Source organism: Hemiscyllium ocellatum, chromosome 21 (genome assembly GCF_020745735.1).
Source record: "Hemiscyllium ocellatum isolate sHemOce1 chromosome 21, sHemOce1.pat.X.cur, whole genome shotgun sequence".
Taxonomy (NCBI): domain Eukaryota; kingdom Metazoa; phylum Chordata; class Chondrichthyes; order Orectolobiformes; family Hemiscylliidae; genus Hemiscyllium; species Hemiscyllium ocellatum.
In genome coordinates, this window is record NC_083421.1 from 35,806,669 (window position 1) to 35,831,136 (window position 24,468).

Genomic DNA, 24,468 nt, shown 5'->3' on the forward strand with positions numbered 1-24,468 from the left:
GTTGTCTCTACCAATTTCTTGTTATTTAATAATGATGCCAAATGTGTTGTCTGTAAAACAGTGGTCATTCTTCACCTTGATAATTGATTCTGATATGTTCCTTTTAGAATTCTTTAAGTTTTCTTGTTTTTGTGTCTTTTTACACACGAGGAAAAGGAGGGAGAGATGTCTTCACTTTGCACACTTTGGGTGTCCCTGTAGATGCAGCACATACAGATTTGTAGCAAACTGGAGTTCAACCACTATGAAATCTGATATCAGGCAGTCTATCTTTAACTCAAAAAATTTTGGTACCCTTCAGTCTCATGAAGCAATATTTTCTTGCACAGCTATAAATGCACACCAGTTGACTTTTTCAAGTCATAACTCTCTTGATATTTCAGCTAAGTAGCAGTCTTACTTCTGTTTCAGCTTATAAAAAGAAAAATGCATGGTCCAATACAATATTTAGAAATCTGTCAATTTGAACTTTAAACATATTCAGTCACTAAGCTTCCAATGCCTTTTGAAATAGAAAATTCTGAAGGTTCACAGCCCTCCAAGTAAATAATAAAATCCTCATCTCTGTCCTCCGTGCTTCTACCTTATTCTGAAATTGTGCTCCCTGTTTCTAGGAGATCAGAATTGCACGCAATACTCCAACGGTGGCCTAACCAATATCCTGTACAGTCGCAACATGACCTCTCAACTCCTGTACTCAATACTCTGACCAATAAAGGAAAGCATACCAAACACCGCCTTCACTATCCTATCTACCTGTGACTCCACTTTCAAGGAGCTATGAACCTGCACTCCAAGGTCTCTTTGTTCAGCAGCACTCCCTAGGACCTTACCATTAAGTATATAAATCCTGCTAAGATTTGCTTTCCCAAAATGCAGCACCTCGCATTTATCTGAATTAAACTCCATCTGCCACTTCTCAGCCCACTGGCCAATCTGGTCAGCGTGGACAGGTTGGACCGAAGGATCTGTTTCCATGCTGTACATCTCTATGACTTCCCAGCTAGAGGAAACCTCCAACCTAAGTCTATTCAGCCCCATCTCTTTAATTATTTTGTAGGCTTCAACAAGATCACCTTTCATTCTTAAAGCTTTTAGATAATACAGGCCCCTGTTTCACTAACTCCATTTCAAAGGACAGTCCCGTCATTTTGGGGTCAAATTTGGTGAATCTTCATTGTATATTCTTTTTGGCAATAATATATTTCCTAAAGTAAGAGGATCAAAACTGTGCAACATTAGACTTGCAAATTGCTTGATACACGACATGTCAGCATTCAGTGCTTTACTGACTATGGGTCCAGGTCTCTTTTGTACTTTGACTCTCTTAGCATTAAGAAATGCTCTGCAAGTCTGTTCCTCTATCATACTGGACAACCTCTTATTTTTCTGCATTATTTTTCATGTCATGTTCTTGCACACTTTTGAAGTCTGTTGAAATACTCCAGAAGCCTTTGTAGCATCGTCAGAACACTTCACTAGTTTTGTTGTGTCCACTGACCTCAAAATGTTGTATTTGATCCCCTCATCCAAGTCATTGACATAAATTTTGAACAGCTCAGGCCTCAAGCATTCAACCTTGTTGTACCTCACTGGTATTAGCCTACCAATATGAGAATCACATGCTTAGTCCTACTTTTTGCCTGTTAATGGAACATTAACCCAAGCCAGTACATTTTGTTATTTATTAATGGTGTGTGGGTATTGATGGCTAAGCCATCATTTATTATGCATCCCTGATTGCTCTAAAGAAGATGATGGTAAGCTGTCTTCTTGAGCTGTTGCAGTCCTTGAAATATGGGGACACACACAGTGCTGTTGGGAGAGGGGTTTCAGGATATTGACCCATCTATAGTAGAGGAAATGTGGTTCAGTTCCAAATCAGATTGGAGAGACCTTTCAAGTGGCAGTGTTCCCAAGCATTTGCAGACCTTCTAGTTGGAGCCCATGTCAATTCCTGTAGGGGACTTTGTCAAAAGCCTTTTGACAATCCAGATATACTATCTCTACTAACTACTACCTAACAATTCTGGAGTGACATTCACTCAAAATTTCCAATCGCAAACATGATTTCCTAATAATGATTTCCTAATCTGGCTATGCCTGATTAGATTATTACTTTCCAAATGTTTATTTTTATTACAGCCTTTATAATGGATTGGAACAAACTCTCTACTCCTGATGTAAGTCTAACAGATTTTATAGCTCCCTTTTTGTTCTCTCTGGCTCTCCTTAAGTAAAGGGGTGACACTTGCTACTTTCCAACTTGGAAGGAGGGATTCTAGGATAGCTGAAATTTGGAAGATGGATAAATGCATTCAATGTCTCTGTAACTAACTCAACAAATTGTAATGTAGAATGTCAGTTTCTGGAGATTTACCTACCTTCAGCCCCATTAGTTGCTCGAACACAACCTTATTACTAACACTAATTTCCTTAAGTTCTTCACTCTGCCTCATCTCATGGATTTTTTTTGGTGGTACCTCAGTGGGTATGGAAAAGTAATCAACTAGCTTCAATGCCATTTTTCTATTACTCATTATAAATTCTCCAGACTGCCTGCAATGGATTTTAGAGCATAAGATATAAGGCAGTATTAATCCATTCGACCTATCAAGTATACTCTACCATTTGAAAATGGCTGATTTTTTTTCAATCCGATTTTCCTGCCTCCTTCCCATAACCCTTTATCCCCTCATTAACCAAGGACCTATCCATCCCTGTTTTAAATACACTTAATAACTTGGCTTCCACCCTCTGACTGAAGAAGTTCCTTTATCTCCAATCTAAAGTGTTGACCCTTCACTCTGAGGCTGTGCCCTCGATCTGAGACTCTTCGATTAGTGGAAACATCTTTTCCACGTCCAATCTATTCGGGCCTCTGTGGTTTGTATGTTTCAATGAGATCCCCTCCTTCATATTTCTAACTCCACTGTGTATAGACCCAGAGTCCTCAACTGTTCCTCATATGTCAAGCCCTTCATTCCTGGGATCATTTCTTGTAAACTTCCTCTGGACTCCCTCGAACAATAGCACATCCTTTCTTAGATATGGAGTCCAATACTGCTCTCAATATTCCACAAATAGTCTGACCAGAGCCTTGTACATCTCAGGAGTACATCTGTTTTTGTATCTTAGCCTTGAAATGCATGCTACACATTGCATTTGCTTTCCCATTTGCCAATTAACCTTAAGAGAATCTTCAAGGATTCCTAAGTGCCCACGTGCTTCAGATTTCTGAGACCTTTGCTCATTTAGAAAATAGCCTTTGTTTCTATTCTTCCTACAAAGTCCATAACTTCTCACTTTCCCACATTATATTTCATATGTCACTTCTTGGCTCTCCCTCCTTTTCTATCCAAATCCTCCTTCAGCCTCTCCACTTGCTCAGTATTACTTATCCCTGACTCCATTGATTCATGAAAGGTGAGCAGAATGCCTTTACAATCTTCTTAGCTGTCACCTTCTGAGCTCTCGGGTGTAGTCCATCTGATCTGGGTGATTTATCCATGTTCAGACCTTTCAACTTTTCCAGCACCTTTCCTTAGTGATGGCCACTACAAACATACCCAGTCATCCCCCCCCCACCCCCCGCCAAAAAAAAATCAAAATTGTAAACTTCTGGTATGCTATTGGTGTCTTACACCATGCACACTTGTCCAAAGTACCTGTTCAGTTCTTCTGAAGTTTCTGTTTCCGATTGCATTGGATAGGCATTTGGAAGTTATTGGGCTAGTATAGGTTAGGTAGGATTCGGTCGGCGCAACATCGAGGGCCGAAGGGCCTGTACTGCGCTGTATCCTTCTATGTTCTATGTTCTATGTACTACTTTGAAGCTTTGTTTTCCAGTCCAGTGTTTACTTTTGTTTCCTCCTTACCTTTTATATATTTAAAAACCTCTTGCAATCTTTTATATTACTTGCTAGCTTACCCTCTTTTCACCTTCTCCTCATTGCATTTCTTAGTTACCCTGTGCTTTTTTTTTAAAAAACTTCCCAATCTTCTGGCTTCCTGCTAATCTTTACCACGGTTCCTTTTTTTGGGATTTGGCACCAGTCTGATTTTCCCAGTCCACATGCATATGAAGTTCTCCCTGATAATTATAATAGTGCTTTTGTTACATGCCTTTTCTATCTCTTGATTTATTTTTTATTCCCTGCATCCAGAATACTGCGAGGAGGGCGGCAGTAACTTCCATTAGGGTATTTTTTTCCTTTGCGGATTCCCCACAGATTCTGCACCTTAATTTCTTTGTGGCCACATCTGAGATACCCACAGCAACATACCCACCAATTTCAATCTGCTTTACCTTGTTTTGTATCCTGTGCGTACTTTTCATATACTTTGTATACTCCGACTATTTCTGGTAAGTGTTTAGACCTTCTCTTTTAATCTTGTACAATCCTTGATTTTATTCATTAGTTGTGCTTGACTCACTTGTTTGAGGTTTTCAAAGGAAAGTATGATGGTTGTCAACCATGTAATAATTATTCCAGTGGATTGGAAAACATCAAATGTGGTAGTGTTTTTCAGCAGGGAACAAGAGGGAACCAGGCCACTCTGTCCAATCTCAGTTGTAGTGAAGCTATTGTAAACAATTAATCTGCACATGGCGAGACAGGGAATTATCAAAACTAGTCAGCTGGTTCTGTTCAGGAAAAATAAAGTTTTATCAATTTGAATTTTTCGAAGTGGTGATGAAGTATGTAGATGAGGGCAATATTTGGTGTCATCTACTTGTACTACAGCAAGGTCCTGAATCAAAGATTGAATTTGAAGGAAGACTGATGGGATGCAATGGTTGGAGAGAAAACTAGAAAAACAGTTATGAAGCTTTGTACCCAAGATCCCTTAGGTAGGTTCTTGATCATCCAGATGTTTCTCTTCATCCGTTTCCTAAATGCCTGCACTGGTTTGTAGAAGGCATAAGGTCACCATTTTACTTATGAAAGATCTCGGACAAAATATTCACAGTCACAACTTGTAGTTTCTGTTCAAGGAAAGATAATTTAGCTTTCTTCAGATCTGAAGTGGCTTACTGCAGATAACTGAATTTTTTGGCTGCTGCAGAGCTGTTGGTTTCTCTTCTGGCCTCAACTTAGTTCTGTCTGTCTTGCTTACAGCCTAAACTGTTCAGCCAACTGACAATCTGTTGTTTGCCGCCAGAGGACTTTGGATAATGGGTACCTAGCCCACAATCCAATGACATAGCTTCATTTGTAAACAGGCTGTCACTACAGTTCACCTACATGTTGCTGGAACCCAAAGCTACACAATAAGGTTCACAATAGATATCACATTTCTTATGTTTAAAGCATGCTGCCATCCTTTTAAATTCCTGATTTGAAAAAAAGTTCTTTTTCAATTTTGATCCATAGTTTTTAAAAAAAGCACAAAAATAAAACGGCACTGTCCTTATGAGTAAAACGCCATCTTTTCATTTTCTCCTGACCTTCTAAATATTGAAATAAAAGCAAATTACTGCGGATGCTGGAATCTGAAACCAAAAAGAAAATGCTGGAAAATCTCAGCAAGTCTGGCAGCATCTGTAAGGAGAGAAAAGAGCTGACATTTCGAGTCTAACTGACCCTTTGTCAAAGCTTTGACTCGAAATGTCAGCTCTTTTCTCTCCTTAGAGATGCTGCCAGACCTGCTGAGATTTTCCAGCATTTTCTCTCTTTGGGTTCTAGATATTGAATGTCCTTGGGTATTTTATTTTCTAGTATTGGTCTCCCTTAATGGCCATTAGATTGCACGTCTATTTGTGGCTTTAAACCATTACCTTCTGCAAATGCTGTGTACATTCCCATAGAATGTCCTTTTTTTTTTGACATGCAGTATCCTGAGCTTAGTTGATGCCTACCTTCATTTTGCCTTTCTTATAATTTCAGTTGTAATTTTTTTTACTTCCTCTTACCAACTTTAATTCCTTCCAATTTGAGATACTCCTCTGGTTTTCATTCCCTGACAAGCTTGCGTGAACACTTCCCAACAGATCTAGCAAATCTGTTTATGTGGATTTTGGAACCTGTCCTGTTGAGATGTAACCTACCCAACTTGTTTAGGTCCCATTTGCCCCAGAACTGATGCCAATACCTCAGAAATATGATGCTGCTGTCTGTCCTGCACTTTCTCCAGCCATATGTTCAATTAGTCCTCCTATTTTATGCTGGCTAGCTGGGAGTATTCCTGAGATTACTGCTCTTGAAGTTCTGCTCATTGATATCCTTCCTGACACCCTAAAATTGCCTTCAGAAAATAATCCCTTTTCCTTCCTTCCTTTGGTTCTTGTGTGTACCACATGTCCGGTTGTTCGTCATTCCCCAGAAGGATGTCTTTCAGCCACTGTGTGAAATCCTTGAACCAGAATGAGGCAAGACACAGTGCTAGAGGTTTGCTGCTGCAGAATTGCCTGCCTAATGCCCTGACTCTAATCCCTTACCACATGTACACTTCCACTCTTTATCCTCTCTTATACAATTAAATTGAATCTATTGTCACATGTACCGAGGCACAGTGAAAAGCTTTGGATTGCGAGCAATACAGGCAGATCACATAGTTAAATAGCATAGATAAGTAAATAATAGGTACACAGCTGCAAAAGAAAAACACAAGTACAGGCGAATGCTGAGAGTTTGAAAGTCCATTCAGTATTCCATCAACAGTAGGGTAGAAACTGTTTTCGTGTGTGTGTGTGTGTTTTCAGGCTTCTGTACCTCTGAGTCACCTATGGTACCACAGACTTGGTTCTGGACTCCACACCCCTGAGAAAACATCACCTTTAGTATCTAAAATGGAAGACCATTCGCAAGCAAAAGACTTGGATTTCTGCAAAATCTGCCTAGCAGTCGCATATTCTGTGTCTGACTATCAGCTCCCATCCTACATTGCGACTGTATCCCTAAATATGCTATCCACTTTGTTGTGCATCAATGGTGTAGAAAACCATGACTCCAGTGCTACTTGATCTAAATCTGGGACTTCAAATGCTTGGGTATCTGGTGTGACATCTATCATTGGTTCATCAAGGTAACATGGTATATCTATAAGTTTCGCATACCTCAAGTGGTGCATCCCACTGGCTAAGCAGACCTGCTATGCCATAACTTTTAGTAACTCATCAGCTCTTAAATTATTGTAATCAATCAGGTCATGACCTACAACAAAGAACCAATCATTGGAGACTGGAAAAGGTATAAAAAGAAACAAACATTGACTCCTCACCTAACTGTACATCACTCATCAAACTCCCACATTTTACTTTATGCATGCAAGTTTCTGTGTATTGGTTTAATTGAGAGAGTAATTTTCAACGTAAACAAAGTTAAATCCAAATATTATCACTTTTAAAAGAAAGTTACATTTTGTAACGTGTATTTGCTGTTTTCTCAAGGTTGCTTGTCGTTACATTCTGAAAAAAAGTGACCATATTGAAGGCTTGCTAGATATATTGGGTAAGTGTTATTTTAAAATACAATGACATTGAGATCTGAACAGAATAAGTGGCAGAGTGTTGGTATTTATCTCTAGTGACTAAATTATAAGTGTTTACAACATGACTTGCACAGAACTACTGCTATTGTACAGTCTTCCCGGAGTTACATTTTTAAAGAGTATTGTCCCAAGCTTTAGAGGGGACAGGCAAGAAATGGAGTTAAAGATTTAGATGATCATTCATAAGCATACACTAACAGTTGTAGTAATTTTACTTCTAGCTAAAAGGTTTTGTGTTGGTACTACTCTGGCATTAGCTTTAAAATGTTTACTAGTTAGCAGTAAGAACTGGAAATGATTGTTTGAAATAAGGCAACATGTGTTATGAGTATCTCTTGATTTCTGTTGTGCCACATCTAGTGCATGTCTCTATTGTTTCAGGATCTTGTTTGCTGTCTCATTTCTAAACGTCTGTTGCTTTTTTTCAAAATATTCTACATCTTTCATTCTAACAGGACTGATGTTGGAACTCAGCATATTGTTTTATCAAAGGAAGAGTTCATCCTGTGGTCAATTTAGACCTCATTTTAATAAAAGTTACCTCACATATTAGAGAGATTATAACACCATTTTTACTTCCACCAGTTGCTCAGCATTTCTCATGTCTAGGTTTTAACCTTGTCAAAATACATACTATGCATTTCACATCGTATGCATTTCTAATTGAGAAATTTGGATCAAAAAATTGTAATTAACTTCATGCACTTTTTACTTTAGTGTATCTGTTACACACTGTACTTATATCAGAATGGCATAAATGTAAAATGAGAAAAAAAGTCTCTCTGCCTTCTCCAGAACATCAATCTTCCAAGATTTGGTGTTTCTTTGCTTTTTTACTGTTACTCATTAACTTATTTTATTCATAAAAGCAAACCAAACCCAATCATATACATCTCTTTTTAATAAGAATTATTGTTTACCAATCAAATTTATTGTCATAACTTATCAGATTTCAGTGCTCTTTTAGATGTTTTCTAGAAAATAAGCAGCAGGTTGATTTTATGACTTCTTCCTATATGATTATAACCTTATCTTGTACTTTGAGTGTTATTAAGTCTTCTACGATAGTAAATATGAGCAAGATAATGTCAGCTTTGAGGGAAGTATAATCGGACTTTGAAAAGTGTCTGCACATGACTGAAGCAATTTCATATAGTGTGAAGTGATGCACTTGACAAAAACAGCATTAAGATGCATTAAAATCTAATTGTAGACTTTGAGGTGCAGAACAGAAAGACTTAGGACTGCATTCTCTTAGAACTTTGGCAGAACAAGTTTAGTATTCGTGGTTAAGATGTATAAGGACACTTGACCATACCCAGGATAGCGGCAGAGTAAGGCACTCCTGCAGTAGTTCCTTTGCTCAGCCTGTTCTTTTTCTTTCTTTCTTTTGTTTTTTCTGTCTCTTTTTTTTCCTTCTCCTTTTCTCTTCCCATATCCCTGGAGGCAAGTCCAGGTACAGTAGCAGTCATGGGCAGTGAGCCACAGTGGAGACCAGTGTGGGAGGCAGTCATGGAACTTACCTTGGAACAACTGACTGCTGATACAGAGCAGTCTGGAGGCTTGGAGCAATGCGGGGGACGGCTGTTGGACAGGGGTCTGCCGCAGACAGACCACATGCTGAGGCCCTGCACTGAGCTGCTACAGTGCAATGTTTATTGACTTTTTTTTACCTGACTCTAATGTCAATCCTTTTAATGTCTTATTTCTAACTTTTTTTAAAAACTCTAATGCAACTGCTTTTTATTCTTGTTTTGTATCCAAAATTTATTCGTGGCTACTTGTACCTAAACGCCATAAGAGGCATCCATTGTAAAAGCCTTTCACTGTACTTCTACAATGGAGTACACTTGGTAATAAAGAATATTCTTTTCTATTCTAATTTGCAAATAGGTCATTGAATACAGAAACGAAGAAGCTATGCTGAACCTTTGCAAATCTAGTTAGGTGTACAATTCGAAACGCAACATTTTTAGGAGGAATATCAAGCTCTGGCAAACTCAAGGGAGTTTTTGGGCTGACACTAGCAATGAAGATCTCCAGTTATGTGGAAAGTTTGGAGGATCTTAAATTCTTAAGAACAGAGAAAGTTAGAAATCTTATAGGAATGTTGAAAATTGAAGGATTTTAATAAAGTAGGGAGCAACTCCTCTGGTAAATGTCAGTTCTAGAGGTGATAAATTTCAAATAGTCAATTGAAGAGCTAAAGGGAAAGCTTGGTGGAATTCAGAACCTTTAAATGATACTAGAATCCAACTGAAAGGCAAGAGGAGGGATATGGATATATACTTGAGCTGATCATTTTGTAGAATATAGGTGGTGGGTGAGATGGTGAAAGGGACTGTTTTCTCAGGCTACCACAGGTGGCGATACTTGGAAGTTTCCTAGTACTTATTTATGCATTTGATTAGATTAGATTTCCTACATTATGGAAGCAGGTCCTTCGGCCCAACAAGTCCACACCGACCCTCCAAAGCGTAACTCACCCAGACCCATTCCCCTATCCTCTGTTTAACTCTAACTAATGTACTTAACAGTATGGGCAATTAACATGGTCAATTCACCTGACCTGCACATCTTTTGATTGTGGGCGGAAACTGGAGCACCCGGAGAAAACCCATGCAGACACAGTGAGAATGTGCAAACTCCACTCAGACAGTCGCCCGAGGTGGGAATTGAACACTAGTCGCTGGCACTGTGAAGCGGTAGTGCTAACCACTGAGCCACTGTTCCGTCCCGCGGAAGGGAGATTAGGCAGGGAGATTCACTTGTATTGTGGAGGGTAAATGGATGTGTCTGAACAATTAGAAAATACAGGTGTTTTTTATAGTACCTTTTACATGAGTATTATTTGAATGTACCAATCACCTATAATCTATATGGTTCCACTCATTCAGTCTTGGTCAAATTCTGAGAGTCTATTTAAGTATGCCTTCTCAGCTACCTTCAACCATATTTCAAGCAAGCATTGCAGCCTTTCCTTCTGCCGCTTCTTACTGGCAGAGTAGGAAATAATTATCCCCTGGCATAAGCTTTAGCGGTTTCCCAGAGAATGGATAGGTTGCTGTCAGAGTCTGAGTTAATGGCTAGGAAGGCTCTGAATTCATTGGAAAAATATGCAGTGAACTTGGTTCCCTTCATTCTTAAGGATACTATTTGCCAGTGTCCTGGACCTGTTACATTGCTCTTAATCTTAACCAATAAGTATACTGCTGCATGATCAGAGATGGTAATGTTCTCAATGTTATAGGATGCCACCAAATCCAGCAGTGCTGTGGAGGTTAGAAAGAAATCAATCCTGGTATGGCACCTGTATGGGTTGGAGAAGAACGTAAAATCCCTGCCTGTGGGGTGGAGATGCCTTCAGAAATCCACCAGCCCTCATTCTACACACAAATCCACTAATTGTTTAGATTGTAAAGAGGATATTGGGGGGCCTTTGAGCATCCTGTCAACCATGGGGTCCATAAGACAGTTAAAATCCTCCCCCCACCCATGATATTGTTTTGAGATGTAAGGTTAATGATGGAAAATAGATCTACCATGAGTTTAAGGGGTTAGGCTGGGGGACAGTAAACATTGAAAATACCATATTGTTATCCATATACCAAAGCTTTGAGAATTATGAACCTCCCGTACATTTCCTTTAAAAATTCAGTAGTTAAATGGAAATTACTCTTCTACTCCTAGTGTTGAAAGATGAGAAATAAACCCGATTGAACCCACTCTGTTGTAACTTCAAATGTTCCTTATCATCCAGGTAAATCTCCTGGAGTAGGGCAATGTCCATCCTCTCCCTTTTTAAGACTTGACAGTACCTTTTTCCTCTTAACTGGTGAATGGTTCCCCGTGATGTTCCAGGTACACCATTTAAGCAAGTCATTAGCCATTACACTCTGTCATAATATTTGGACTCCAGAGAGGAAGAACCCGAATCATAAATCGTCGAACCTCAATGAAAGTAAATTCACAGAACATGAAAATTACAAACTAAAACATCTACAATTACCAAACCTTCGAAACATACAAAAACTATATACAACAGGAACCAAAAGAAAACAAAATAGTGCCAATAGTACTGTAAAGAAAAGCTTACCCCCCACCCAAAGGGGATACCTAAACATCCTAAAAATTTGCCTTCTGATCTATTGCCAAGGTGGCAACCAGGGCAGTTGAATCCAAGAACCGGGCTTGAACTGCCAGTAAATTGGCATCCAGCCATCATAAACACCTTCCTAACTCCTTCCAGCTAGAGCCGCACCACAGACACAAGCAAAAAGGGAAAAGATTGTAGAGTTAACAAAGGAGTTAAAAGTGAATACTTTACCCATCCCCAAGTATAATTTAACGCTGGTTAGTATCCGAGAATAGAGAAAAAATGAAAAGAGAGAGAGAAGTAAAGTGAAACGAAACAAGATTTTCTTTTTTAAAAAAAAGATTATTGTCTGTATCCATTAAATCGTCCAGTCTAATTTAATGTGTCTGCAAAAAGTTTTGTTTTCTCTGGAGATTTAAATGAATGTGTGGATCCACTGAAAGTAAACCGAGGCATCGTTGGGTCCCATAGAGTATTGGATCCCAAGCGCCCTTAATCTTAATATCATCATAAGATTTTCCTTTTGGACCACCATCACTGAAAAGTCCTGAAAAAGCATGATCCTGGAGCCCTCGTGAACTAAAGCCTTTGGATCTTTTCCCTGGTTCTACAGGCTTTCATGCTTCTTTGTTTGTCCCCATAGCTGTGAAACCGCATGAGGACAGGGCGTTGGTCCAAACCTGACTTTTGAGTGATAACCCGGTGAGCTCTTTCAATGTCAATTTTCACCCACCCCGTTTGACTTCTAATTTGAGGAATTGTGACAGGCAGTCCTCCAAAAACTTTCGCTGGCTGACTGCCTTCCATTCCCCCATGGTAGACATTTTTCTCTCCTGCCCCTATTTTCGAGATCGTCAACTTGATCAGTTAAGTTATAGGCCTGATTTTCGAGGGCTTGTATCCGATCTTTGGATGAATCTATGGTGGTCTCTGCCGCTGTGATTCAGTCCTCAACATCATCGGCACTCTTTTTGAGGTCTTCAAGCTGCTAATTATGTTTTTGAATTGTGGTAGAGAGCAGGCCCAACTTACTTTTTAACTTTTCTTGATCCTGCATTTGAGCTTTTTGTGCATCTTCGTGAGGTCCGTTATAAGAGCCTGGTGAGTAATTAGGTCCATCAGACTGGTGGAGGGGTCCGTGGCCATGGATGAACTCGATGCCTCCAAAAAGCGCCGTATGTGCTGGGACTTACTCGACTTCTTTCAGTTTTTCTTTGTAATTTCCACTTGACAAAAAAAGTGGTTAATAAAGATTCTATAGCATTTTCAGCATTTAGGTTTAGCATTGGGTTAAAGCACTGCTTTACCTGTGCTATGGTGTAAAGTCCAGCAAAGCAGTCGCTTCAGATCATCGACATCTTGGATCCCTACTTAAAATTTATTAAACTTTTAACCAGCTCTTTCGTTTTCAGAAGGAAAACTAGTGCTTAATGCATCAATGCAGGCACAATGGCTAAAATAACTTTCGGTGCCCTAAGCTGTTTTATACTTGCTTAATCTGGGAAAATCATGGATTCTATTGACACTCAACGTTGCTGAGGCCAAATTGGCAAACGCTGTTTCAATTCATTTCATGGACTTCACCTGATGAAGGAACAGTGCTCTAAAATAGAGTCATAAGAGATGAACAGCACGGAAACAGATCCTTTGGTCCAACACGTCCATGCTGGCCAGGTATCCTAACCTAATCTAGTCCATTTGCTAGCACTGGGCCCATATCCCCCTCAATCCTTCCTACTCATATACCTATCCAGATGCCATTTGAATGCTGGAATTGTACCAGCCTTCTCCACTTTCTCTGGCAGCTCATTCCATACACACAGCACCTTCTGCATGAAAAAGTTGCTTCTTAGGTCTCTTTTATATCTTTCCTCTCTCACCCTAAACCTATGCCTTCAAATTCTGGACACCTCTACCCCACCAAGGGAAAAGACTTTGTCTATGTATCCTATCCATGTCCCTCATGATTTTATAAACCTCTGTAAGGTCACCCCACAACCTCCGATGCTCCAGAGAAAATAGCTCCAGCCTGTTCAGCCTTTTCCTATAGCTCAAATTCTCCAACCCTGGCAACATTCTTGTCAATCTTACCTGAATCCTTCGAAGTTTTATAACGTCCTTCCAGTAGGAGCAAGACTAGAATTGCGCACAACGTTCCAAAAGTGGCTGAACCAATATCTGTTCAGCTACAACATGACCTCCCAACTCCTATACTCAATGCTCTGACCAATAAAGGTGAAGTATAATGCCGCCTTCTCAATCCTATCTGTGTGTGATTCCACTTTCAAAGAACTATGAATCTGCACTCAAGTTTCTTTATTCAGCAACACTCACTAGGAACTTACCATTAAATGTATAAGTCCTGTCCTCATTTGTCTTTCCAAAATGCAGCTCCTCACATTTTCATCTGCTACTACTCAGCCCATTGGCCCATCTGGTCAAGATACCATTTTACTCTGAGGTAACCTTCTTCGCTCTCCACTACACATCCAATTTTGGAGTCATCTACAAACTTACTAACTATACCTTCTGTGTTCACATCCAAATTATTTATATAATAGATGAAAAGCAGTGCATCCAGCACCGATCCTTGTGGCATTCCGCTGGTCACATGCCTCCAGTTTGAAAGGCAACCCTCTATTACCACCCTCTGTCTTCTGCCTTCAAGCCAGAATGTACCCAAATGGCTAGTTCTCCCTGTATTCCATGAAATCTAACCTTGCTAACCAGTCTACCATGAAGAACCTTGTCGAACGCCTTACTGAAGTCAATATAAATCACATCCAATGCTCTGCCTTCATCAATCTCAATCAAGTTTGTGAGACATGATTTCCTATAGTCAAAGTCAGTCCTTGCCTTTACAAATACATGTAAATCCTTTCCCTCAGGATTTCCTCCAACAACTTACCCGCCACCGACATCAGGCTCACCATTCTACAGTTCCCAGGCTGTTCCTTACCACCTTTCTTAAATAGTGGTACCTTGTGATTGTGATTTTAAATAAACTTGTTGGACTACTATCTGGTGTCGTGTGACTTGTGACATCAATTCATTTCATGCTTGAGTTCTCCCAGTCAGAATTGATGAAAGTTAAAATCTTTATTTCTTTGATGAACTCTTTAATATACTTGGCAAACAATTATGGCATTGAAACACTTAAAATAAAACCTTTATTTTAGAGCATTTAAAAAGTGATCATGCTTTCTTTATGGATTTAATAATGTATTCATTTTGCTGTTAAGTTCCCATTAATAGTAATATTGGACATGTCAAATTTCTGAGTGAAATCTGGCTTGATAGACCATAACGTTTGTTTTTCGTTTACTATGGAGGTTAGTCATTAAATATATTCACAAAAGACTTTTACCAAAAGAGCATAAACCTTTATTAGACAAAGAAAAGCACACTGTACACCAACTATTAGAATGGTCTTATTACAAACATTATAAAGAGCAATTCATCCATTTTTGCCTTACACGTACTCAAACCTTAGGGAGGAGTCATCTCTTTCTCTACCTTGAAGCTGCATGCTCAGTCGACATGGCAATAATCAGCTTCCTTTAGGTAAATTGCCGCACATCCACTTGTTTCTTTTTTGTTAATGTCTCTTCCTGAGACCTTTAAAACACAGGTCTTTAGTATTATAGATGGCTTCCCTAAACCTTGCCTTCAAATGCCTTGTGTGATGTTTTCTTCCCCAACACATACAGTCTTCTGCTTCTTGAGCTTTCTCTAACTGACTTCTGAACTACTGAGAACTTCTCCCCAGCTGAGACTGCAATTAATAGTCGTTGGAGAACGGTGCCTCAGTGGTTAGCACTACTGCCTTACAACACCAGAGACCCAGGTTCGATTCCAGCTTTGGGTGACCATGTGGAGTTTGCACATTCTCTCCATGTCTGCCTAGGTTATCTCCCACGGTCCAAAAGATATGCAGGTTAGGTGGGTTGGCCACGCAAAATTGTCCATAGTAGTAGGTGCGTTAGTCAGGGGAAATGGGTCTGGTTAGGTTACTCTTTGGAGGACCGCTGTGGACTTGTTGGGCCAAAGGGCCTGTTTCCACACTGTAGGGAATCTAGATGTCTCCTGTGAATGAACCTCTTCTGAGCCCCTATCTATGTCTCTCTCTCTCTCTCTCTCTCTCTCTCTCTCTCGATGATAAAACACAGGTCAGCAAATTACTTAGTTTTTGCTATTGTTCGTTAACGTCAAATCATTGACGACTTGTAAATGCTATTTCTACTGTTCAAAATACATCATATCCTTCTCAAAAATTTTAAACTCGGGGAATTAAGAAGAAACTCTCTTTTCCCTCCACCGTAGAACCCAAATTCTCAAATAAAAATTACATAATATGAACGTTTAAACTAAGAGTGAAAGATGTTAGAGGTGCAAGATTTTGTAAATTATTTGATTCAATATAACTTATCATTCCTTGTTTAAGAGGTTTTTGCACAATGTATAATGCCTTGCATTGTCTTATGGTCAATTGCTGGATGTAATGGTTGTCCAATTACAAAATACTCTGCACTGGATACAGTGTATGGTTACTTATTGTATACTTTAAAACTACATGCATTTCAGCTTTCCTTATTCTGTAAAACCAGCTTCTCAGTCAGTAGTAGTTATGTGCAGATATCAAAGGGTACAAGAGATTTGACTATCATTTTATTTTCCAACAAGGGAAATATTTTAATTCTTAGTTTGAGTTCCAGGAATTTGATTTTTATAAAGTTGCTTGTACATACGTTCATCTTTATTTGAGCACAAGCATTAGTAGATATAAGGCAAGTCACTAACTTTCCTTTACGTGATAATCGATGTACAATCCTTACCATATGTACTTTTGATTTTTGTATCGTTCATATATTAATCAGTTACATATAGGTTGAGAGTGGAAATCTTTTTTGTTCCAAGGAGTGGATGTGTGCATCCCTCATTTTTTAACTTGTGTAAAACCTCCCCAGAAAGTTTAACCATGCAGGCAGTATGGTCCATCAGTGGCAGAGGTAAGGCACCTGCTCTTCCCCAACGCTTGGCTTCTGGATCATAGATGAAAACACTGTCCTTTTTGGTCATTTGACGAAGAGATCCTCCGCCAGTGATGTAGAGTTTGGAACTGTGCATAGAGATGCTAAATTGACTGCAGTCAAAACTTGATACTTTGAGTGTGGTCCACTGGTCAGCTGCAGGGCTGTAATATTCTGTTTCATTTACCTGGAACCACTCATTTGACTGGAATAAATGAACAAATTTCAGTTAAGCTACAAGGAAATAATATTCCAACATTTGTTTCTTCCTAATTAGCTAGTCCAAACGTTTTCACAATATAATTTAATGCACGAGTTTTCAAAACATCTTTTTTAAACAATTTAAATTATGAACTTTTTTATATCTTTTTTAAAAGCTTTTTTTTAAAGCTTGAATAATTTTAAAACATTGCCTTTTTTTCAACGTATGTTTTTGGCTAGTTTGCATTAACGTGCCAAATAGTTGTTCTGCATGCTTTCTTCTTGGTTACCTGGCTTTGAGTCTAGCTGTGAGAAAGAATCCTTTTGAATTAAAATTTATTTCTGAATTTTAAATCTTTCATGCAAGTAATAGCACTAAATTATCATTGTTTCTGTTAACATCACGAGAATTTAAGAGTTTAGTAATTATGTTTGTAATTTAATATCAATTCACTGTTAAATATTTTCTGTCTTCATTTCTGCACATATTTTCCTTGGTTAGCTGAGCTAACACGAAAGACAAGCATTGTAGAAAAACCATGATGATTCCCAGCGTTTGCGTACTTGGCCAAACCTGGCTATTTGCTAGTTTTGTAACTTAAATTATTACAGGCTGAGCATAGTGAACAAATGTTCTGTGAATTTGATATTTAAGGACGCTGAACAGCTTGATGTTGATTAACAGCATTATCATCATTTTATGATACATGTGGCAGTATTAAGATTCAGTTGAAATATTTGTAATTCGTGTTTTACATGCTAAAACAGTTGTGTGTAACCAAAGTCCTTTTATAGGGAGGTTCTAGGTTGCATGCAATTGGGAAAGAGTATTCAGGAGAGTTATAAAAATGAACATTAAATGTCATTAACATATTTGAGATGTTAGTTTAGCAGACTGTAGTTACTTGAGCTTTTGCCTTAAGCTGTTTTTGATAAATTTGAGGACAGTGTCTTTGAGCCAGTTTGGTATCCTGCTAAAGAAGCAAAGTTTTGATTTTCTTTTTAAACTTGTACATGAACATACTATACTCAATTCATTGCTAATCTCATCAGGCACTTGTGAGCAATTTAGGTGCTGGTATACAGCAACTACTTGAAGCTACAATTTAGTAATCTCTGGATACTTTTTATCTAAAAATTAATGTCTTATATAATTTTCTATTATTTGATCGATATAGCACTTAGTGGCAGTGACAGTATAATGGCATCAGAAACTGCTCACAATCCATATAGGTATATAGTTTATGAATGCTTTCATCTTAGTTAATATTAATTATTTAAAATAATATGAACAGGTCTGCAGGATGTAATTAAATCCCAAAGGCCTTGACAATGCAGTCTTTATGTTTATCTCATTTTGATTGAAATATTGGTAAACGCTCTTGAAAAAGTTCATTCTTATCGGACTTTTTTTAATATAGAAAAATGCTTTGAATTTTAAGTGATGACAAGATTTTAAAACTTAGAGTTTAAAGTCCTTCCGCCTACACAGAATATTTTATCTCTGATTGTAGCCATGCCATGGTCACAACGGGAAAATGACATGGACTGGTTAACGATCCATCTTTGCAATCTTGGGAGGTAGCTGTACAGATTTTTTACAACTTTTCCTGCTGTGTATCCACCTAATGGTCACAATAATGTAGTTAATACATACAATAGCAATTGTGTAAGTTTCTTGCAGAATACAGTTTTCTGAATGTATGGTTTCAAATATCTAAATGTGATTAGAATAAAATCTTACAACACAGAAGGGGTATTTCTTTTTCTGTGGTTCATGCCACCATTGACTAGGCCAGCATTTATTGAACAATCCAAGCTCACTTTTGAGAATGTGCTAGTGGATTGCTTCCTTGAACTGCTGCAGCACAACTTGAGCACGTGTGCTGACAGTACTGTTAGGAGGAGAGTTCCAGGATATTGATTCAGCGATGGTGAAGGAGTAGTTCTAACTCACGATGGCAGTGTTCCCATATATTTATTGCCTTTAAATTTTAGCGATAGACATTTGGAAGGATCCGTAAAAGGATACAACACCAGGCTATAGTCCAACAGGTTTATTTGGAAGCAGAAAAGTATGGAATTCTTCACAAATTTGCGTTTGTGAAGTGTTCCATATTTTTGTGCTTCCAAATAAACCTGTTGGACTATAACCTGTTGGTGTGTGATTTTTGACTTTGTCCACCCCAGTCCAACACCAGCATCTCAATCATCCATAAAAACAGGTTTGGTGAGTTGTTACCTACTTCTGTCATTAGAAATTGGAGAATGTTCAATGTGATTGGGATGCCTTGTCCTCACTGAAAATCTTACTGAAAGTAATGCAGTGTTTCCCTTATGGTTTCTCTAGCTGGATAGTAGTGCGCAGATGCAAATAATTTATGTACTTGAAAAGTTGCTCGGTAATCAATTTAACAATAAGGAGCAGCACTATAATAGGTCAAGGTATAGATCCCACAATTAAAAAGAATGTGGAAAAATAAATTAACCACTGAGTTCTTCTGATCTCTTCCAAAGGTCTGATCTTTGACTTGATATTGTTACCCAAAGGTGTATTTGAACTAAATTTTATTTTTGTTTTTCTATCTAATTGTGTTCAGCTTGCTTGGTTTCCCTAGACTTGCAATTATTATTTATTCTGCTTGAATTTTGGATTTTAAAAAAATTACTCCTAATTTATAAGTAGGTTCTCTTCATGAAATTTGTCACCTTTTAAAATTTGGAAGGATGACTGGGGCAGAATTTATGTTGAATATTTTTAAAGCTGTGAAGAAGATAGCAACATGAAAGCAAGATATTATAGACCACATCATAATGCTAGAATATGCAGCAAAATAAACATTATTTCAAAGTACAACTGTGTTGTGTTATCTTCTAAATTCAAAAATGGGAAAAACCTCTTTAATGTAGTATGAGGAAAAAAGAGGGTGTCCTTTAACACTATGGCAGTCCCCATCTATGTTTGGAAAGTTAAAATCCCCTACCATAACCACCCTGAGATCATTTTACAACTTTTTCTCAATTTCCCTCTGTCTATTAAGGGGTCTATGATACAATCCCAATAAGGTGATTGTCCCTTTCTTATTTCTCAGTTCCACCCAAGTAACGTCCCTGGATTATTTCCAGGAATATCCTCCCTCGGTACAGCTGTAATTCCGACTATTATCAAAAATGCCACTCCCCCCTCCTCTCTCGCCTCTCTTTCTATCTTTCCTGTAGCATTTGTATCCTGAAACATTAAGCTGCCAGTCCTGCCTATCCCTAGGCCATGTTTCTGTAATTGCTATGATATCCCAGTCTCATGGTCCTAACCATGCACTGAGTTCACCTGCCTTCCCTGTTAGGCCCCTTGCGTTGAAATAAATGCAGTTTAATGTATTGGTCCTATCTTGGCCCTGCCTGCCCTGACTGTTTGACTCGCTTCAGTCTCAGATTGATCTCTTTCCTCACTATCTCCCTGCCCCCCCCCTTCCCAACTATACTAGTTTAAGTCCTCTCAAGCATTTCTAGAAATCTCCCTGCCAGTATTTGCTAGAACTGCTCAGGAGGATGTGAACTAGTAAGGGCGGGGGGGGTGTCGAACCCATGAGATAGCGTCGAAAGAGATCAATCTCAGACTGGTACAGTTGAGAACACAAGTGAGTCAAACAGTCAGGGCAGGCAGGGACAAGGTAGGACTAATAAAATAAACTGCATTTATTTCGATGCGAGGGGCCTAACAGGGAAGGCAGATGAACTCCAAGGCATGGTTAGGAACACGTTACTGGGATATTATAGCAGTTACAGAAACATGGCTCAGGGATTGGCAGCTTAATGTTCCAGGATACAAATGCTACAGATAGGGAGGCAAGAGAGGAGGGGGAGTGGCATTTTTGATCAGGGATAGCATTGCAGCTGTACTGAGGGAGGATATTTCTAGAAATACATCCAGGGAAGTTATTTGGGTGGAACTGAGAAATAAGGAAGGGATGGTCACCTTATTGGGATTGTATTGTAGACCCCCTAATAGTCAGAGGGAAATTGAGAAACCAACTTGTAAGGAGAGCTCAGCTATCAGTAAGAATAATAGGGTGGTTATGGTAGGGGATTTAAATTTTCCAAACATAGACTGGGACTGCCATAGTGTTAAGTGTGTACAAGACAATTTTCTAATTCGGTGTGTGAATGTACCGACTAGAAAAAGTGCAAAACTTACGTACTCTTGGGAAATAAGGCAGAGTTGGTGACTGAGGTGTCAGTGGGGGAGTATTTTGGGGCCAGTGACCATAATTCTATTAGATTTTAAATAGTGATGGAAAAGGATAGACCAGATCTAAAAGCTGAAGTTCTAAATTGGAGAAAGGCCAATTTTGGTGGTATTAGGCAAGAACTTTCAAAAGCTAATTGGGGCAATGGAAAATGGGAAGCCTTCAGAAATGAGATAGCAAGAATCCAGAGACTGTATATTCTTGTTGGGGTGAAAGGGAATGCTGGATGACTAAAGAAATGGAGGGTTTGGTTAAGAAAAAGAAGGAAGCATATGTCAGATATAGACAGGAGAAATTGAGTGAATCCTTGGAAGAGTATAAAGGCAGTAGGAGTATACTTGAGAGAAATCAGGAGGGCAAAAAGGGGACATGAGATGACTTTGGCAAATAGAGTTAAGGAGAATCCAAAGGGTTTTTACAAATACATTAAGGACAAAAGGGTAACTGGGGAAAGAACAAGGCCCCTCAAAGATCAGCAAGGTGGCCTTTTTGTGGAGCCACAGAAAATGGGGGAGATACTAAACAAGTATTTTACATCAGTATTTACTGTGGAAAAGGAAATGGAAGATCTAGAGTGTAGGGAAATAGATGGTGACACCTTTAAAAATGTCTGTATTACAGAGAAGGAAGTGCTGGATGTCTTGAAATGTGTAAAGGTGGTTAAATCCCCAGGACCTGATCAAGTGTACCCTAGAACTCTGTGGGAAGCTAGAAAAGTAATTGCTGGGCCTCTTGCTGAGATATTTGTATCATCGATAGTTACACGTGAGGTGCCGGAAGACTGGAGGTTGGCTAATGTGGTGCCACTTTAAGAAGAGTGGTAAGGACAAGCCAGGGAACGATAGACCAGTGAGCGTGACGTCTGTGGTGGGCAAGTTGTTGGAGGGAATCCTGAGGGACGGGATGTACATGTATTTGGAAAGGCAAGGACTGATTAGGGATAGTCAACATGGCTTTGTGCGTGGGAAATCATGTCTCACGAACTTGATTGAATTGTTTGAAGAAGTAACAAAGAGGATTGATGAGGGCAGAGCGGTAGATGTGATCTGTATATACTTCAGTAAGGTGTCCATCAAGGTTCCCCATGGGAGACTGGTTAGCAAGGTTCGATCTCACGGATACAGGGAGAAGTAGCCATTTGGATACAGAACTGACTCAGAGGTAGAAGACAGAGGGTGATGGTGGAGGGTTGTTTTTCAGACTGGAGGCCTGTGACCAGTGGAGTGCCACAAGGATCAATGCTGCATCCTTTACTTTGTCATTTATGTAAATGATTTAGGTGCGAGCATAAGAGGTAAATGTTAGTAAGTTTGCAGATGACACCGAAATTGGAGGTGTAGTGGAGAGTGAAGATTACCTCAGATTAGTATGGGATCTTGATCACATGGTCCAATGGGCTGAGAAGTGGCACATTGAGTTTAATTCAGATAAATGCGAGATGCTGATTTTGGGAAAGCCAAATTTAGCAGGATTTGTGCACTTTATGGTAAGGTCCTAGGGAGTGTTGCTGAACAAAGAGACCTTGGAGTACAAGTTCATTGCTCCTTGAAAGTGTGTAGGATGGTGAAGAAGGCGTTTGGTATGCTTTGCTTTTATTGAGTACAAGAGTTGGGAGGTCATGTTGTGGCTGTACAGGACATTGGTTAGGCCACTGTTGGAATATCACGTGCAATTCTGGTCTCCTTGCTATCTGAAGGGTTCAGAAAAGATTGACCAGGATGTTGCCAGGGTTGGAGGATTTGAGCTATAGGGAGAGGCTGAACAGGCTGGGGCTGTTTTCCCTGCTGCATCGGAGGCTGAGGGGTGACCTTATAGAGATTTACAAAATTATGAGGGGCATGGATAGGATAAATAGACGAAGTCTTTTCCCTGGGGTCGGGGAGTCCAGAACTACAGGGCATCGGAAAGAGACCTATGGGGCAACGTTTTCACACAGAGGGTGGTACATGTATGGAATGAGCTGCCAGAGGAAATGGTGGAGTCTGGTACAATTGCAACATTTAAGAGGCATTTGGATGGGTATATGAATAGGAAGGGGTTGGAGGGATGTGGGCTGGGTGCTAGCAGGTGGGACTAGATTGGGTTGAGATATCTGGTTGGCACGGATGGGTTGGACCGAAAGGTCTGTTTCCATACTGTACATCTCTATGACTCCATGGTCGAGGGAGATATTTTAAAAATAGGTGACAGACCCAGAGGCGAATTTGATTGTGCAGTAGAATAGATTACTTGACTCAAAAGCGAAGCAACATTGGATGCCTGAGAAAACTAAAACAATGGTGCTCCAGTTGCTGCCATATTACACCATTAAATCTAAAGAAAACCAGGAAGAAACAAATAAACACTGGGCAGAGCCTTAAAAATGACAGAAACCAAAGTGTTCATACTGCAGCAAGTAAAACTGAGAACATATTTCCCTACTAACTACATGCAACAGCACAATTGCAATTTGAATGGCACCCTTTGAATTTAGTAAAAATATTTCAAGGTGGTTCAAAGTAACATTATTGGGCAAGGTTTGACACAGTCATTAGGGCTTGGCGGCCAATATTTGAGGTTTTGTGTTACGTCTTGAAAAATTTTAGAGATTAGTATTCAACAACAGTTCAAAGATGTGCAAGTCAGGTGAATTGGCCATGCTAAATTGCCCATAGTGTTAGGTGCGTTAGTCAGAGGGAAGTGAGTCTGGTTGGATTACTCTTCGGACGGTCGGTGTGGACTAGTTGGGCCGAAGGGCCTGTTTCCACACTGTAGGGAATCTAATCTAACTGAAGGATGCCAATGATACTGCAAAGAAAAACTTGTATGTACAAGGCTAAAGTCAACTTTCAGGGCTAGTTGAGGTTACATCAATAGAGAGCCAAGGGGTTTAAGTAAAATGATGCAGGTTTTCAATTTTATATGTTGCTAGAGTATGCATTAATGTACATAACAAAATACCAGTGTCTGATCTAAAACGGCAGCTTTGAATCATCAGTGTGGTAACTAGTGATCAGTTTGTTTTAAAGCTAATCAAAATTATGAAAGTTGAATAACTACACTAAAGTGTGTTTTGCAGTTGGAAGAATTGTGTTTTATATTTGTATGAGTTTATTTTTGTTCTAAGCTAGTATATTCAATTTTGGTGAATTGACAAATATTCCTAATAATAACATTGTTTCTAGGAGTTGACCTTCTGTAGGTTATACCCATTTTACTTTTCCCTTCTTACCTTTTCCCTTGTAAACCGTATCTTAGGTCACACAATACATTACAATTGGCAACATAATGAAATTTTTGAAAAAGCTCTGTTTGGCAGTATCTGTGCAGAGAAATTGGAATTAATGTTTCAGGTCAAGTGACCCTCATTTGGAAATACCGTGAGCTATCTGATTTAAATAATTACTTTCAGGGTAAGGGA

General features: G+C 39.2%; 1 protein-coding gene across 1 annotated transcript in view; it reads left to right on the forward strand.

Moving 5' to 3' along the window:
- LOC132825816 (mucin-5AC-like) overlaps window positions 1–24,468 on the forward strand; it is a 75,264-nt gene that overhangs the window by 32,406 nt on the left and 18,390 nt on the right. Inside the window, exon 7 of the mRNA XM_060841324.1 lies at window positions 7,394–7,454. Coding sequence (XP_060697307.1) covers window positions 7,394–7,454 — 61 coding nt within the window. The remainder of the gene's footprint in view (window positions 1–7,393; window positions 7,455–24,468) is intronic.